Source organism: Vidua chalybeata, chromosome Z (assembly GCF_026979565.1).
Source record: "Vidua chalybeata isolate OUT-0048 chromosome Z, bVidCha1 merged haplotype, whole genome shotgun sequence".
Lineage (NCBI taxonomy): Eukaryota > Metazoa > Chordata > Aves > Passeriformes > Viduidae > Vidua > Vidua chalybeata.
In genome coordinates this window covers 31392759-31408930 of record NC_071570.1, presented here as the reverse complement: position 1 = coordinate 31408930, position 16172 = coordinate 31392759, and the positions used below count along the sequence as shown (strand labels likewise).

The 16172-nt window shown below is 43.3% G+C and overlaps 2 protein-coding genes across 7 annotated transcripts in view; one reads left to right on the top strand and one right to left on the bottom strand.

The window, feature by feature from the left end:
* The window catches only part of ERCC8 (ERCC excision repair 8, CSA ubiquitin ligase complex subunit), a 29408-nt gene extending 25250 nt beyond the window's left edge, over positions 1–4158 (bottom strand). For 5 of the 6 annotated variants that reach the window (XR_008428651.1, XM_053932240.1, XM_053932241.1 and 2 more), the window contains exons 1-3: positions 4034–4158; positions 1969–2064; positions 1717–1818 (exon numbers count right to left, since the gene is read on the bottom strand). Coding sequence is in view for 5 of the 6 variants with exons in the window: in XM_053932240.1 (XP_053788215.1) it covers positions 1717–1818; positions 1969–2064; positions 4034–4110 (275 nt within the window). In the remaining variant the exon portion in view is untranslated. Of the gene's footprint in view, positions 1–1716; positions 1819–1968; positions 2065–3669; positions 3756–4033 lie in introns of those variants that run through there. The other variant, XM_053932245.1, reaches the window with a different exon arrangement.
* An 83-nt stretch (positions 4159–4241) lies between these two features.
* NDUFAF2 (NADH:ubiquinone oxidoreductase complex assembly factor 2) overlaps positions 4242–16172 on the top strand; it is a 67697-nt gene continuing 55766 nt past the window's right edge. The window contains exon 1 of the mRNA XM_053969103.1: positions 4242–4480. Within this exon, the coding sequence (XP_053825078.1) occupies positions 4354–4480 (127 nt within the window). The 5' untranslated portion in view covers positions 4242–4353. The remainder of the gene's footprint in view (positions 4481–16172) is intronic.

The window sequence follows — 16172 nt, the reverse complement described above, 5'->3', positions numbered from 1 at the left end:
ATATATATATATACACTGTATATATATACTGAATATATATATATATATACTGTAGCTAATTAGCTAGTAAGTATTTAAAACATACTAGGAAGCTTTATGAATACTACAAATAAATAATTGAGGCACAAAACCTACTAAGGTTATTTAAGCAATAATAATCATAAGCCTGTCATTTAGAGCAGTGTCACACAAAATCCAATTCTACTAATAAAATTTGTGCCTTGAGTGGAAAGAAATAAAAGACACGTCTATGCAAATTAACACTTACTGAATAAACAGAAAACCAACTAACCATCCTCCTAAACAGATTCTTCAAGATGGAGTATTTCTACTGATCTAACTGAAGTTAACAATAGCCTGATTTTAGCACAGATTTGATAGCTTTTACATGATGCCTTCTTAGTATGAATTTCTTCAATTTGCTGCATCTGTTTCAGAATTCATTTCAGTTTTGAGACTTGGAGATGTATAGTCATTAGAAGTTCTTAACTACAATTTAAAATAATTTTGTGCAAGAAGCCCGGCCATCAACACTTGTTCTATTAGCTATGTTCTGTTAGCCTTTTTCTTTCCTATGACCCAAGATATTGTTAAGGCCTTTTATTGTTACAAATCTGTTCTGTTCTTGTATAGTTGACTCATGAAGCCTCTGACTCTTAGACCTCAAATAATTTGCAGACTGGGAAAAAATAAGGGGAAAATGCAGCTACCAATCTATTATGAAATAGAATATCTCTTACTGTGAGTCTTTGGTGAAGTTCTAACCTACTAGACAAGCCTTTTTCCAAATAAAGGAAAAAAGAGCTTTTGCTAGAAGATTTAATGTCTATAATGGAAAAATTTGTATTGCCTGCAGGGATGGCCTGACAAATCAATAAAGGTTTAGACTCTTTATAAAAGATTACACACAGCACGGTAATACCCTGTTCTTTAGAAAAACACATCCTATTTTTCAGTAGCACACCTGTCTTCATTCAAACATGTTCTTAAGAAGTTTTGTAGAAATCACTTCTGTACCTGCTGAACAGCTGATGAACTAAAAATAGCTACTAGTAAAGCTGGAAAGAGAGAGAGTGGAAATAAAACAAAACTGCAAATAGGTATTGGATTTTTTTCCAGACAGTTGAAAAGAATTGTGCAAATAATTGCATAATAATCTTGCTTAAAAGAGTATTTACTCAAATATATGTATTATATATATTTGGGGAATACAGGAAATATTTCTACAGCAGTACCAAAACTTCTTTCTCAGTTACTGGCATAGAGGCACCAAATTTAAAAATGAAACATTAAGAAAACTCACAGGTCAGAAATGATGAGTTAGAGGAAGGTCTGGGTTTCATTTTTTTTCCTGTCTTCTTTTTCTATTAAGGTTAGAATACTAGGTCTGCCTTCTTTTTGTGGTGTCTACAGCAACATAAGACTGTCTAACTTTAGTTTCCATGTGAGTACAACTGGTATCCTTAATTTTAACTTTTGAAACTGCCATAGATTCGCTCAAACAATACCAGAGTTGCTTTACAGATATTGTAACTATTAGAGTAGACAAATCAAGCATAAAACAATTAGCTCTTGCTACTAGCTTTCCAAGATTTCTGGCAGTATTTTCTACAGTCTTTTTAAACTAGAAACAAGAACAGACATTAATTTGCAAGTTTAATTTTAGCCACATAAGAGCTATATCGTGTACTTTTGAAAGACTTTCAGAGTACTTACCTTCCAACTGAAAAAAGTGCTTTACAAGTGTAACTTGGTTTCCTGCTCAAGTTTTCAAGGTCATAAAGTACAATAACACCATCCGATCCACCAGATAACATGCTGAAAGTGTTAATGAAGCACAAAAGTTAAAACACTCATAATCTCGAAATGCTCAATGTAATGATCATGTTCAACAAGACAACAAATCCGTAGTACCAAAACACAGTGAATTACTTATGTACATTTGTACCAACCAAAGTATATACTTACTATCTTCCCTCAACAGGCTCTATATCAAGGGTGTTGATACCACTTCCGTGTATTCTTTCCACATCTCGATCTTTATTTAATTCCAAACTTACAACCCTACCCAGAAAAAAAAAGGAAGAAAAAGAGATGAAGAACAAGAACAGAATAATTAAATCTTGTTATGTACCTCTGAACAGCTAAAACCTAGTTCCATGCTCCTTCAATGCATTTAACTTGCCATTTTTTTGCAAAACTACATAATACAGAGATAGAAATAAGTCTTGTGAAGTTGGCAGAAAAAAAATACTTTGTTGTTTGGAATGTAAGGGAGAAATAAATATGTAAAATGGGCTCAAAAAAAAAAGTAAAATTGCATTTTGGGTCAACATATTAAACAAAACCTGGAATGTAATTTGAAAACACTAAAAAAAAGAAATATTAAGAAGCTTGTAATCACCACAAATATTGGCTACTTTGAAGCTTCATCATGTATCATCCTTTCAGGCTTCATCCTGCTTGGAACTACGGACACCTAGTGGATGAAGTAATTTAGTTTACCAAGTTTACAGTACTTCTTTTATTGAGACCAAGTTTATATGCTACATTTTCTGCAATACTAAATAAAAACTAGGCGACCCCCAGTGATAAAGCTTCCACGACAACATTTTCTGACCTGCAATTCTTAGCGTGTATTTTTGAATACATTAATATTGCAGAATCCAAAGAGATATTCGGCTTCATTAAATCATACTACCAGATATAAAATTTAGCCTTGCAACATGATCAGAGCCTCCTACAGCACCATTTAGTACAAAGCATAACACCACCACAACAAAAACATAACTAAATAGGTAACCAAAATGCTGTGAGTAAGAGTGCCCCTACTCAGCTTCAGCTCAAGGGGCAAAAAATCCTGTTGTGACAACCTTAGGCTGCTACAGGCAGGCCCCAAATATCATGTCTGTAGACATGCTAAAAAAGCAGCAAATCATTTAAGCTCTCTTAAACTATGTGAAATATAATTATGTGAGAATTCACCTAGAATAAGAATTCTGACATACACAAGACACCCAATTTAAAACCTTTGAGCTCCAGATGGAATTTCAGGAAGCAAGAAATCCCCCTGTGTGGAAATGGGTTAAAATATATGACTTCAAAATGCAGTTATAAATAAAATCCACTTAAGACTAGTGATTTTTTTTATTTTAAAGTCAAAATTAAAAAGTTTCAGGAGGGAAATGCTAAGCAGACAATTGTCCAAGTAAGGTTAAGTCCAGCCAGTGAGTAACCGTTCTTAACACTGAATGCTACATGACTGCAGAGGGCACAGAGGGACATAACTGTATTGTCAATATGCACCCAGAAACAAGCTTCCTGAGCTACCAAAATTAATTTCAATTTTAAATATTTGTTTTACAATGATACAGCATCCTAAAGCCATAAATCACCAACACAGATCGAGAAGTTGTGTGAGTAACTGAACTAAGGTAGGCTTTATTTGATTTATCTTGAAATACATCTGCAAAGTAGATTCCCTGGTATTGAACAAATATCACATTATAACCTTCAGCAGGAATATTAACAAACCCGTCTATGCTGCCACCTATTCCCACAAAAATTGCTAAGAAACTCCCTGCATCTGATTCTTATTCAACCTGCCAAAAGGCCGGGTTTGGGAAAAGGCAGGACGAGCAGATGAGGGCACACGAGAATTACAAACACCTGTTTGCTCACAAGCGGAGCACAGCCGCACGCAGATCGAAGCCCCTGGTGGAACCACGCTGACAGCAAGGGCGGTAACTCAAGAGGTGCAGGGAATGAGGCACAGTTCATTGCGCTGTGCACACTCTGCCCAGGGCTGAGCACACCGTACACTAACTAACACCAAGGCTGCTGACCCACTGCTGCAGCTCCCCCGCTCCGGCCCCCGCGCACAGGGCGGCTGCGGCAGTTCAGCCCTTCACCCCGCCCCGGGCCGGGCCGCCCCAGCGCGGGCCAGGCCAAGCGAGGTTCCGCGGCAGGGCGGAGCCAGGGGCTGCCGCTCCGGGGCCTCCCCGCGCAGGGACACCCGCCCCGGCCCCGGTACCTCCGGGTGCGCTCGGCCCGGCGCAGCCGCGCGGGGTCGTCCAGCCCCGCCTGGCGAGCAGCCATGAGCCCCAACATGGCGAGAGCACCCGGCCCGGTCTCCGCCGCGCCGCCATCTTGTGGCGGGCGCGGCCGGGATTGGCTCGGGGCAGGCCGGCCCGCGCCAATGGCAAGCGGCGTTGCTGGCGCGCCCGGCCCCCATAGGCGCTGCGCACCGGCTGGCGCGAGGCGGCGGGGCCGGGAGGCGGCGCGTGCTCCGTGTCTGTGTCCCGGTGTCTGTCCGTGGGCGGCGGTGCCGCGATCTTCCCTCGGGATCCCGGCATGAGCCGTGCCTGGCAGGCTCTCCGCGCTCTGCGGCTGCGGTTCGTGGGGCCTGCCAAGGAGCTGGTGGGCACCGACCAGTTTGGCAACAAGTACTATCGGATGCCCAAGCACGAGAGCCGCGCAGGTACGCACCGGGGCGGCGGCGGCAGGCGGGCCTGGGGGCAGCCGTGCACTGCGCCACTGCATGGCCCTCCACCCGCCCGCCGCTGTCCGCAGCCGTCGGGGCGGCTGGAAGGCGGCTGATAAAAAGTTACAGCGGCTGAACAGTAGCGGGAAGGAAAGTGCCGCGCATCGGGAAACACGTGCGGGTTTCTGGTGCTCTATTGTCAGAAAAACTGTAAAGCCACTCACTGGAGGGTTTCAGAGCGCAGCCTGTACTAGGTAGGTAGGCAGCAATTATTTGCTCTTCTTGGTAATTCGGAGCGCTTCTGCATAAGATTGTAAAAGCTAGAGTCCAGAGAAGGGTAGTGGAGCTGGGGCAGGATCTGGAGCACAAGTCCTGTGAGGAGCAGCTGGGTGTTCATGCTGGAGAAAAGGAGGCTCAAGGGACACCTTATCGCTCTACGACTGCCTGACAGAAGGGGGTAGCCAGGGGTCGGCCTCCTGCCTTAGGCAACCGGTGACACGACTAGAGGAAATAGCCTCAAGTTGCACCAGGGGAGGTTCAAGCTGGACATCAGGAAGACTTTCTCCTCGGAAAGGGCTGTTAAACATTGGAATGGCCTGCTCAGGGAAGAGGTGGTGTCACCATCCCTGAAAGTGTTTACAAAACCACTGGACGTGGCACTTAGTTCTATGGTTTAGTTGACATGGTGGTGTTTGATATTAGGTTGCACTAGATGGTCTCAGAGGTCTTTTCCAACCTAACTGGTTATGTAATTCTGTGAAATTAATTCTTATGTGTACATTTATCCCACTCCTGTAGAAAATACTTTCCTAGGTTTCTGCCTGTGTTTCAGGAGTTCAGATACCCTTATTCTGTATGTACGTAGAGAATAGGAGAGTTCATATAGGAAGTACTACTGCTGTGATTTTGTGAAAATACTACTTGTGAAAATTCTGATTTTTTTTCTGAATATTTGTCACTGCTTTGGCTTGATCTATAAAAACCTTAATCACTCAGCATCAGCAGAATGACAGAACTCTGAAAGAAATAAGCATGCCTTCTGCTAGCAAAGAAGAAATTGATGTGATTTTTTAATGAAAATGTTAAAATGTTGCTTTTTCTGTAGTACTACGTGTATCAAAGTATTGTGCTGTTATAAATTTCATTTCTGTGACCTCATGATACCTATTTTTTTCATCCATTTCTAGTTGACAGACTGTCATTCACTTTCCTTACAAAATGGACTTCCTTGTGAATGTTCATTATTGTTTTAAGATACAGTACTCCCTGACTTTTGTTGTCTGGGGTTACTTGGATGTAGGAGATTCTGTTTCCCCAAATACTGGTGACTCATTTCCACTGTAATTTGTGCCTTTACTTCTGTGAATGGCCATCCTTGTGCTGCCAGTATAGAAAATATATGAAGTTTCATCTATTCCAGAGCAGGAAAGTATGCCAGTTTTCCCTCAGGCTTGTGGCTAAGGAGAAAAATCATTCTGTGCTTGATCCCTTTGTACTGTACTGGATTTTGATCCAATATATTGCAGAGTGTGCAAAAAAGGCAGGTCTTGATTTCTCTCTCTTCACTTAGACAGGGTAGATCTGTCAGGACAGGCTGGGCTTTGTTTCAGACTGACATCTCACCTTGAGCTGGAGGTGAGAGTAAATAGTGTAGGTTTTGTTGGGATGAAGGGAATAATTGTGGCGACTAAAGAAGCATCACTGATGTGCAAGTACTGGTTTAACACGTGTTTTGCCTTCATTCAAATTGTTCTAATGAGAACAGCATAAAGGTATGAGTTTACAAGAGTACTGTAGTTCTCTGGGGCGAATATAGAAAGGATTGGCCTTCAGAAGTGGAAGAGAAGAAGGGTGTAAAATAATGCTCTTTCAGTCTGGTTGTCTTATTTCTCTTGAAAGAGAGAAAGTGGATGTTTAAAATTCCTAGACTATGAGAATAAGAAGTCATTAGATTCAGTAAAGAGAGTAATGGCTGGAAATAAAAAAAAGAGTTAAGAAAAATTTGAGTGCCAATATAGACGGAAAGATCCTAAAAAAGTAACAATACTGCCAGCAGGAATATGGGAGAATTCAAAATTAGAGTAGTTAATTTCCTGAAAGCATGAAACTTGAGACTAGGTACATTGTTTACTGTTTATCAAGAACTTTTATTTTCAAGTGGGGAAAAAACTATCATTTTGAAAGTCAGGTCGCACCAATAACAACATAGTAAGATAGGCTTATTTGATGTAAAGATGGTTCTGTATTTAATGATATTGTGTAAGTGGTGGATTTTTACAAGATCATCCTAAAGTGATGACAGTGGTAAAATGCAACTATACCAAGCTTGTCGTGAGAGGAACATCCAGCATAACTCATTAACTCTGAGATGACTCTTCAGTTGGTTGTGATAAAAGATGGGAATAGACGACGGAGTAGTGGTGATTGATGACTCATTTCAATATCTTGGACAAGTATATCACTAAATAGACTAGACTTATCAATGTAAGTAATTTATTTTTCTTATTATATGACATACTGGCAGGGCATTGCCATAGCTTTGGTACATGATTAATTGTTCTTGCAGCAGAACATCGAGTGGTACTTAGAGTGTTCATATATTTTTAATTGAAAAACAAATTCCTCATACAGTTTATGCATTTATTGCAGCAGCGTTGTGCTGTTTCTCCCAGCTCCGGGCATCTCCGGCGCCTTTCGGCACCGCCTCCCTCCAGAACTCGGGCTCGCCACTAATTCCTGTGTGTCGCTGCTGCTGCACGCCGGTCGGGGTTTGCCAGGTTCTGTCGCCCGCGTGAGGGTCCTAGGCAAAGAGGGAAGGAATTTGTCCAAATCACCCACAAAAGAAAGCAGGAAGGCTTTATTGTCGCAGAGAGCTGCGGTGGGGGGTTGCCACCTGCGATTCCCACGCCCATGTGGGGAAATTGTGCCGGCACTGGGGGGGAGCAGGATGATATAGGGAGTGTGACAGGGAGGGCAGACACCCCCCCGCCCAATGAATACTGACGCCGTGGTGATGACGTGTACTACAGTGACCAATAGGAACACAGCAGGGGCAGATAAGGGGCTTCGGGGCGAATGGGTCCATGGGATCGGGGTGACAGACACAGAACTCCTCAGGACTGGACGGGGGAGTGGTGACAGGAGTGACGGGGGAACACTCCAATGGCAGGCAGCCTGGAGCTAACAACCATGGCAGAGGGGAACACGAGGGTACACAGGATTCGGCTAGCTAACATAGATTAGAACCCCTAATCTAAACCCAAACCTGGGATGCAACAATTACAACCAAATATATCTTGCTGGAAATAGCTGATTCCATTTTCCATTGAAAATAATTTATAAAGACTCTTAATAACCATTTTAGTTTAAAAATGCAGGAAGATAAGGGGCCCTAAATACTCAAGATCTGGTATATAATTTTCTAATCAAAAGGCTGATTAATGAGCAGGTTATATTTACATTTTCAATATATTCATTTGCAGTTTTATGTATTGTAATGATTAAGAGTTAAAATGAGCAGTATAAAGTACCACCATATACAAATTTTTTTAAGAACAGTAAGCTATCATCAAGAAGTCAGTTTATTTCAAAGATGATGTATGAGTGTTTAAAAGCATTTGGCTTAAGTTTTAAGTTCTCTTTATGGGAGCAGCAGACTCAGGTTTGATTTGATTTGATTTGATTTGATTTGATTTGGACCGTCAGCTTACCAGGAACTGCTGGAAAAAGCAGGAAGCATTCTGTATTCCATAGGTTGCACAAGCTCTGCATTGGGGGCTGCGGTGGCTACCTACCACGACCTCAAGAAGACGAGATGTGCTGGCTAGCACTGCCCGTGTGAGGCCGGGTGGCTGCCACGTTGTGGGCACTCCAGGGAAACGGCGTCTGCCACCCTGATAGTGCTGAGTGCTGCAGCGTGGGTTATGCAGCTTTGGTAGCTTCACACACTGAGAGGAGATGAAGAGATGAGAGAAGGACACTTGTTTACGAGCCCAAAGGGTCTTTATTCCCCCAGGCGAGGCAGGAACAAAGACGCTCTCAGGGTGGGTGCAGAGACAAATGCCGAAGAAACAAAAGATGGCTGAAGATTAAATAGGGAGTGGGCAGACAGGGGTGTAAACCTGTTTCGCCCAATGGGGACAAATGAGAGAGGGATGACATCGACTATAACAACCAATGGTAACATAACAGAGGTGGGCTGCAGCGTCGCACTCTTTCTCCCAGGTCCAGGGCAGCTCCAGTGCCCTCCGGCACTGCCTCTCCCTGGACTTCCGGGTCTGCCGCTTCTCTCCCGTGTGCCGCTGTTACTGGCATGCCAGTTGGGGTCTGCCAGGTTCTGTCGCCTGCGCTACAGGTCTGAGGCAAAGAGGGAAGGAATGTCCAGATCACCCACAAGGAAGGCAGGGAGGCTTTGTTGTTACTGAGAGTAGGGGGGTAGCGACCCACACTTCCCACTCCATGTGGGGGAAATAGCCCCGGGACCCAGGAGGGAGCGGGATGATACAGGGGATGTGATAGGGAGGGCAGACGCCCCTCCCCCCAATCCGTGCGGGTGATGCGATGATGACATAGAACAGTGACCAATCAGGAAACTGCAGGGGCGGACACCGAGCCTCGAGCTGAGTGGGATTGTGGGGATGGGGCAGGCGGACACGGGGGTTCCCGGGGCTGGACGGGGGAGTGGTCACAGGAGTGGCAGGGGGGGGAAAATCCAAGGGCAGGCAGCATGGGGCCAGAAACCGTGGCAGGGGAAGCACAGGGGTACCCAGGACTCGGCTAGCTAACACAAATAAGAACCTCTAAAACCCAATCCCAGGATGCAACAGTGGGCACAAAGTCTGGGGACAAATAGAAAGGCTAAGGTGGGGTGATTGATACAGAACTTTCTTGAAGAAGCTGGGGGTGGTTACAGGATTGACAACCAACAGGGAGTGAACAAACCCTGACTGATGGGACCAAATAAGGAGAAAACAGGGAGAGGTGAGAAGATTGACAGGTAACTGGGGATCTGAGTGGCAGGAACTCTCGGGGTAAACAACTTGGAACAAACTACGGTGAGGGGAAGAATGGGGGAGTACAAGGAACAAACCTAACTAACATTAATAAAACAACTGACTAAATAAAACCAAACCACAACAGGGGGCCATTTTTGACCTAAGTTTCTGATGCTAAGAGCTTAAGTTATTCAGTACTCTTATCAAATACCATTGAGAAATACATGTGGCATTACCAAGTTTCAATGGTAAATTTTGTTGCTAATAATTGAAAGCAAGCACCAACTTCTGTGGGAAACATTTTCTTCACATGAAATGCCTACTCATATTTGCATAAGCCTGTATCTTGTGCAGTAAATTCTCAACAAACCAAAAATGTATAAATAAGTAAGAATCTATATAAGGAAAAGTACAAAGTATTCAGTTGCATTATGTATCTGTGAATTGTCTTATATCTGATTGAATCCAGTCTTCAGTAGATGTACACTTTTTAATAAAATTTAGAAAGATTTAAGGTTCTATTGAGACTAAAGGAATCCTCCATATAGTTTTAGTTGCTCCTTGTTTCCTGTTTTAAGTAGTGGCCTGTCACCTTCCTGTTCATCAGAAGTTTAGAGCAGAATTTCTGCTTTCCTTCAAAATATTTTATAAAACACAGCTTTTTATTGAAGACTAGACTGAAACTTTCCTGTATTGTTTTATGATGAATGGCAGAGAGTGGAAGAAGCAACAAATCTCCAAAGCATATCTTCAGAGATAAAAGCTATGGTTTTCTTCTGAGTCTGAATGTTAGTTTCCTCGCTAACAGGAATGAAGTCTGAAGAAGAGACAGAAACTGGTTGTGATTGTATGAAGCATTTGTAAGCTGATTATTCAGAACTGCAGATAATTGTAAGTCATATTACTGGACATAAAAAGTAGTTTCTCAAGTTAGTTTTTCAAATGTTGGTGGAAAGCTAATAAATTTTAGTTTCACATGTCTAATGTTAAGATACTAATGAAACACAAAATTTGAATATTAAGTCATGAATAGAAAACCAAATTTTAGAGAATTTAATTTGCTTGTTTATGAAAATAATTCTATGGAGAAGGTGAGAGATTGTTTTTTTTTCCAGGTACAGACTCACACCACAGCAATACCAGTCAGAGTTTTGTCCAGGTGGTGGCAACATTGTTTCAGAAACAGAACAGCAAGTACTGCCAGCTCTCTTGAGTATTCCTTTATGGAGAGGTTTTAGAATGCAGAAACATAGTTCTAAAATAATTGTGTGTATGTATCTTGTACAGAGGAAGGACTTGCACTGCAGTCTGCTAGTTTCTAGGACGGTAATTCTGGAAATGACAAAAGAGCTTTTCAATCTGGGTGATACATTACGTAGCAAAGCAATTACACTTTGAAGAGCTCATTGCAGGTTATAAAAGCATTAATATTTGAAAAACAAATATCTTTGTTTGCAGTGATATAGAATCATAAATGTATGAAAAAGACTTCCAAGTTCATTTAGTGTAACCTAATACCAAACACCACCATGTCAACTAAACCATAGAACTAAGTGCCAAGTCCAGTGATTTTGTAAACACTTTCAGGGATGGTGACACCACCTCTTCCCTGAGCAGGCTGTTCCAATGTTTAACAGCCCTTTCCGTGGAGAAATTCTTCCTGTTCTCCAGCTTGAACCTCCCCTGGTGCAACTTGAGGCTATTTCCTCTAGTCATGGCACTACACTGGCTACCCCCGTCTGTCAGGCAGTCGTAGAGCAGTAAGTGTCCCCTGAGCCTCCTTTTCTCCAGGATGAACACCCCCAGCTGCTCCTCATAGGACTTGTGCCCCAGACCCTGCCCCACCTCCATTGCAGTTCTCTGGACTCACTCTAGCTCCTCAGTGTCTTTCTTGCAGTGAGGGGCCCAGAGCTGGACACAGCGCTGGAGGTGTGGCCTCACCAGTGCCCAGCACAGGGGGACAATCCCTGCCCTGCTCCTGCTGGCCACACCATTGCTGATCCAGGCCAGGATGCCATTGGCCTTCTTGGCCACCTGGACACACCCTGGCTTGTGTTCAGCCACTGTCACCAGCACTCTCAGGTCCTTTTCCATTAGGCACTTGCAGCCACCCAGTCCCAGCCTGTGAAGATGTCTGGGTTTGTTGTGATCCAAGGGCAGGACCCAGCACTGGGCTATATTGAGCCTCACACCATTGGCCTCAGCCCATGATCCAACCTGCCCAGATACCTCCAAGAGATAATGCTCCCACTCAATTTGGTGTCATCTGCTAACTTACTGACAGTGTATTCAATCCCCTCATTGAGATCATCAGTAAGGAAATGAACAGGCCTGGCCCCAGTATGGAGCCCTGGGGAACTCCACTGGTGACCAGCCACCAGCTGGATGTAACTCCATTCACCACCACTCCCTGGGCTCAGTTAGCCAGATGGTTTTTAGGGAGATAAGCGCATCTGTCCAAGTGACAGTGCCAGCATTTCCAGAAGATTGCCGTGGGACACTGTGTTGAAGGCTTTACTGAAGTCTGAGTAGGTAACATCCACAGCCTTTCTCTCATCCATTAAGCAGTTCACCTGGTCATAATCAGGTTGGTCAAGCAGGACCTGCCTTCCCTAAACTCATGCTAGCTGAACCCGATCCCGTCGTTCTCCTGGATGTGCCACATGAGAGCACTCATGATGATCTGTTCCATATGTTTTTCTTTTAGCTGGCAGAAGTAAACTAGCAAGAGGCATGGTATGTTAATCTCTCTGACTTGAAAAAACAGGAATAGCAATAAGTAGTCATATGGACAGGTAATAACTTGCATATTATCTGGCTGTTGCTGCAGCCAGGTTTGATCTTCAGTGTGTATATTGGTGTTAAACAGAGATGCTGATTTGTTGAATTCTGTCTGCTACTATTAACATTCATATGCTGTACATTTGCAAGTTAATTGTTGTGCATTTGGCTTGAAAAGCTGTTTTGATTTTTTCAGTAGAGGTGTGGGAAGAGGTAATGATTTGAGTGGGTATCTTTTTTTAGATTTCTTCGGTTGTCAAAAAGTCAGATAGTGTGAAAAAAAAAAAAAAATTCCATGTGTTAGTAACTACAGCATATAGAGAGACAAAGGTGGTGTAGTGCTAAAAAGATAGATGTTTTCAATAGGTAGAAAAATCGTAGCAGTGTTTTAATTGTGATGATTTGAACAGCCGACACCTGTAGAGCTGAGAATAATAGGGTTGGGTATGTTGTAAACATGATCAATTACCAACCATACCAATCAGGACTATTGGTATATCATCATGCCTGCTTTGTGGCTAAATTCCATGCCTTTACTTTCATTATTCTGAAATGCAAGGAGAATTCAACTTACTTTTCTGCTTCAAAAGGAGAAAAAAAGTCCATCATTAATATGCAGAAAAAGAACAAATCACCTATGTTTAAAGTTTTAGGGTTTGAAATCATGTTGGAATCATGTTGGGAAATGAAAGAACAGATTTTACAGAATAGAACAGAAAAGAGTTCAAGTAGTCAGTAGCAGGTACAGGGAACTTTTTTTCTAATATGTGTGTATAATTAATTTCAACACATTATTTACATGAATGTGGGTAATCAAGATTATAAATACTATATACATGCTTTGTTACTTGTGATTCTGATGTGAAAATTTGCAGTGTCCGTTTTTGCTGGTACCTAATTTTGTGTATCTTTTTTTAGGAATTGTTTGTTACTCTAAAATAAGAGTGCAAATAAAATTAAGCCTTTAAATAAAAGTGGTGGGGCTACCCACCAGTGGTGTAATTTTAAAAAAGAAGATAAAATGACAAAGAGCTTAACAGAAGAGTGCAGTTGAGAAACCATGAGATTAAAAATAGCTGAGTAATGTTGGCATGCTACCCTATGGGCCACTGTAACCTTTTAAGGTTGTCCTGAAGAATAGAGAAGATGGTAAAGAATTAGGCCTGGCTTCTGCTTTGTGCAATAAGTTTATTGTGCTCTATATGAATCTTTAAATTAACAAAGTTTTTGTCACCAGGAGCTTTATAGTTTTAAGGTCATGTTTGCCGATACAAGAACTACTTTGCTTTGAGGAAAGGGAAGAATCAGTTTCCTACTCAGGAAGAGCACTGAGAAATGAATGTGACAGGTTGAGGGAGTGGAAATGTTGAAATAGGGAGGTGAGATCTTAAATTCTAAATGTCCCTTGTTTATGGCCATCTGTGTACGAAAAACAATGTTATTTCATCCTTCTTGAAGTGAAGGAGTGATTTGACTAGCCTCTTTCAACTAGATGAACTGGAGACACCATCAGCAGGAATTCCAGTCAGTATGAAATTTTTAGAAGAGGTCAAAGAAATGGTGGATTCTGGCAGACTTCTGCAGGCATTGGTCAGTGCTGTAGGAACTGAAAATGTCACTAGCTTTGGAGTGATTAAGTACATGTGCTGATTGATATTTTGTGTCTGTAAGAGGGATATCAAACTCCAGGATGACAAAAAGTTAGTGCAGACAACTACAAACAGAAAGATGGAATGGAAAGATACATAGCAATATGCAGCAGGATGTCCACTGAATAGAGAATCCACTACAGATGTTGCTGAACAAGTCATATTTCTTCAAGTAGAAGTCTGTGCAGCAGTGGGGGAAGATGTTGGAAAATTCTTTTAACTCTCAGACAGTAGTATATGACCCCTGTATTTGCGGTTAGTGCTTAGTTTTGGACCACACAGTGCTTAGTACAAATACCATAGGTCAGTGTGGCCTTGTGTTGACTCCCTGTTGTGACTAATAAGTCTTGTGACACCTAGTACTTCATTGTTAATTTATACTAGTGATTAATATGTACTAGTTGATGTCTTAGTTTTGAGAACACAGATAGAGTACTGGAGTAAAGAATGATAAGTCCATCATGACCTGACCACATATTTGAGATACTCTCAAGGAAAGAAAATTTGTCAGAACATCTGGGACCATAAAAATGAATTTTGAGGAATGGGGTGTTCCCAAATGACCACAAGAAGACCCTCAAAAGACTCATATCCAAATAAGTTTGGGCTACAGGGAAATCTCTGTTTTGACACCTGCAGCACCTTCTTACCCTTGTTCTTTGCTTTACTTTGGTGTCTGCAGAGTTTTACTGTTGCATCCTGGGTTGGTTTAGTTAGGGGTTTTAATAATGTTAGTTAGCCGGTTCTATGCACCCCCATGTTCCCCTCGCGATGGTTCGCTCTGGGTCACTTACCATTGGAGCTTCCCCATGTCAGTCCTGCAGCCACCCCCTTTTCATTCCTGAAACTTCTGTATCAGTCACCCCATCCCTGCATTCCCATTCATCCTGGAACCCTGTATCCACCCCTGTCGTGTTCCCGTTGGTTGCCGTGGTCCACGTCACCCCCCTCTTGCCTGTCCCCATTGAGCAAAGGGGCTTCCACCCATGTCTGCCTGCCCCTTATTTAACCCCATGCATCCTTTGTTTCGTTGCCATCTTGCCCATGTGGGCACTAAGAGCGGAGACTGCTCTCCACCGCAGTGACTGTGAGACAATAAACCTTCTCCAGCAAACCGCAAGGCAAGGTATGCCATTCCTTCACCTCTTCATCTCCTCCCAGCACCAGTTACAGAATGTGGCAGCCCATGCCAGTGCGCTAAGCACCAGAGCGCCCGGACACGCGGCAGCCCCGGACCCCTGGACAATACGCAGAGCCTAGCCGGGTTCCCCAAGCCACCCGGGACCAGGGAGAAGAACGCAATGCCACATTTTACCTCTCACATATTATCATTATTCTCTGGTTGCAATTTCATCTGTGTAACTATTTTATCAATGGTATCAGGGAGAAGAATGGTCCCCCTGTTATCCAAGAGGAGGCAGTCAGAGAGCTGCTGAGCTGCTGGATGTTCATAAATCCATGGGACCAGATGGGATCCGTCCCAGGATGATAAGGGAGCTGGCAGATGAGCTTGCAAAGCCACTCTCCATCATTTACCAGCAGTCCTGGCTCACTGGTGAGGTTCCAAAGGACTGGAAGCTGGCCAATGTGACACCCATTCACAAAATGGGTGGGAAGGAGGATCCTGGTAATTATAGACCAGTTAGTCTGACCTCAGTATGGTTATGGAACAGTTTATACAGAATGTCATCAGAACCTAAAGGATGGCCAGGGTATCAGATCCAGCCAGCATGGGTTTATGAAGGGTAGGTCATGTCTGACCAACCTGAACTCCTTTTATGGCCACGTGACCCCTATGGTCATCCCCATGGTGGATGCAGGAAAGGCTGTGGATGTTGTGTACCTGGACTTCAAGGCCTTTGACACTGTCTCCTACAGCACACTCCTGGAAAAGCTGGCAGCCCACGGCTTGGACAGGAGCACTCTTTGCTGGGTTAGGAACTGCCTGGATGGCTGGGCCCAGAGGGTGGTGGTGAACAGTGCTGCATCCAGCTGGGGCCAGTCACCAGTGGTGTCCCTCAGGGGTCTGTGCTGGAGCCAGTTCTGTTTAATATCTTTATTGATGACATGGATGAGGGCACTGAGTCCTTCATTAGTAAATTTGCAGATGACCCTAAGCTGGGAGCATGTGTCGATCTCTGGGAAGGTAGGAGGGCTCTGCAGAGAGACCTGGAATGGCTGGATGGATGGGTGGAATCCAGTAGGATGAAGTTCAATAAGTCCAAATGCTGAGTCCTGCATTTTGGCCACAATAACCCCCTGCAG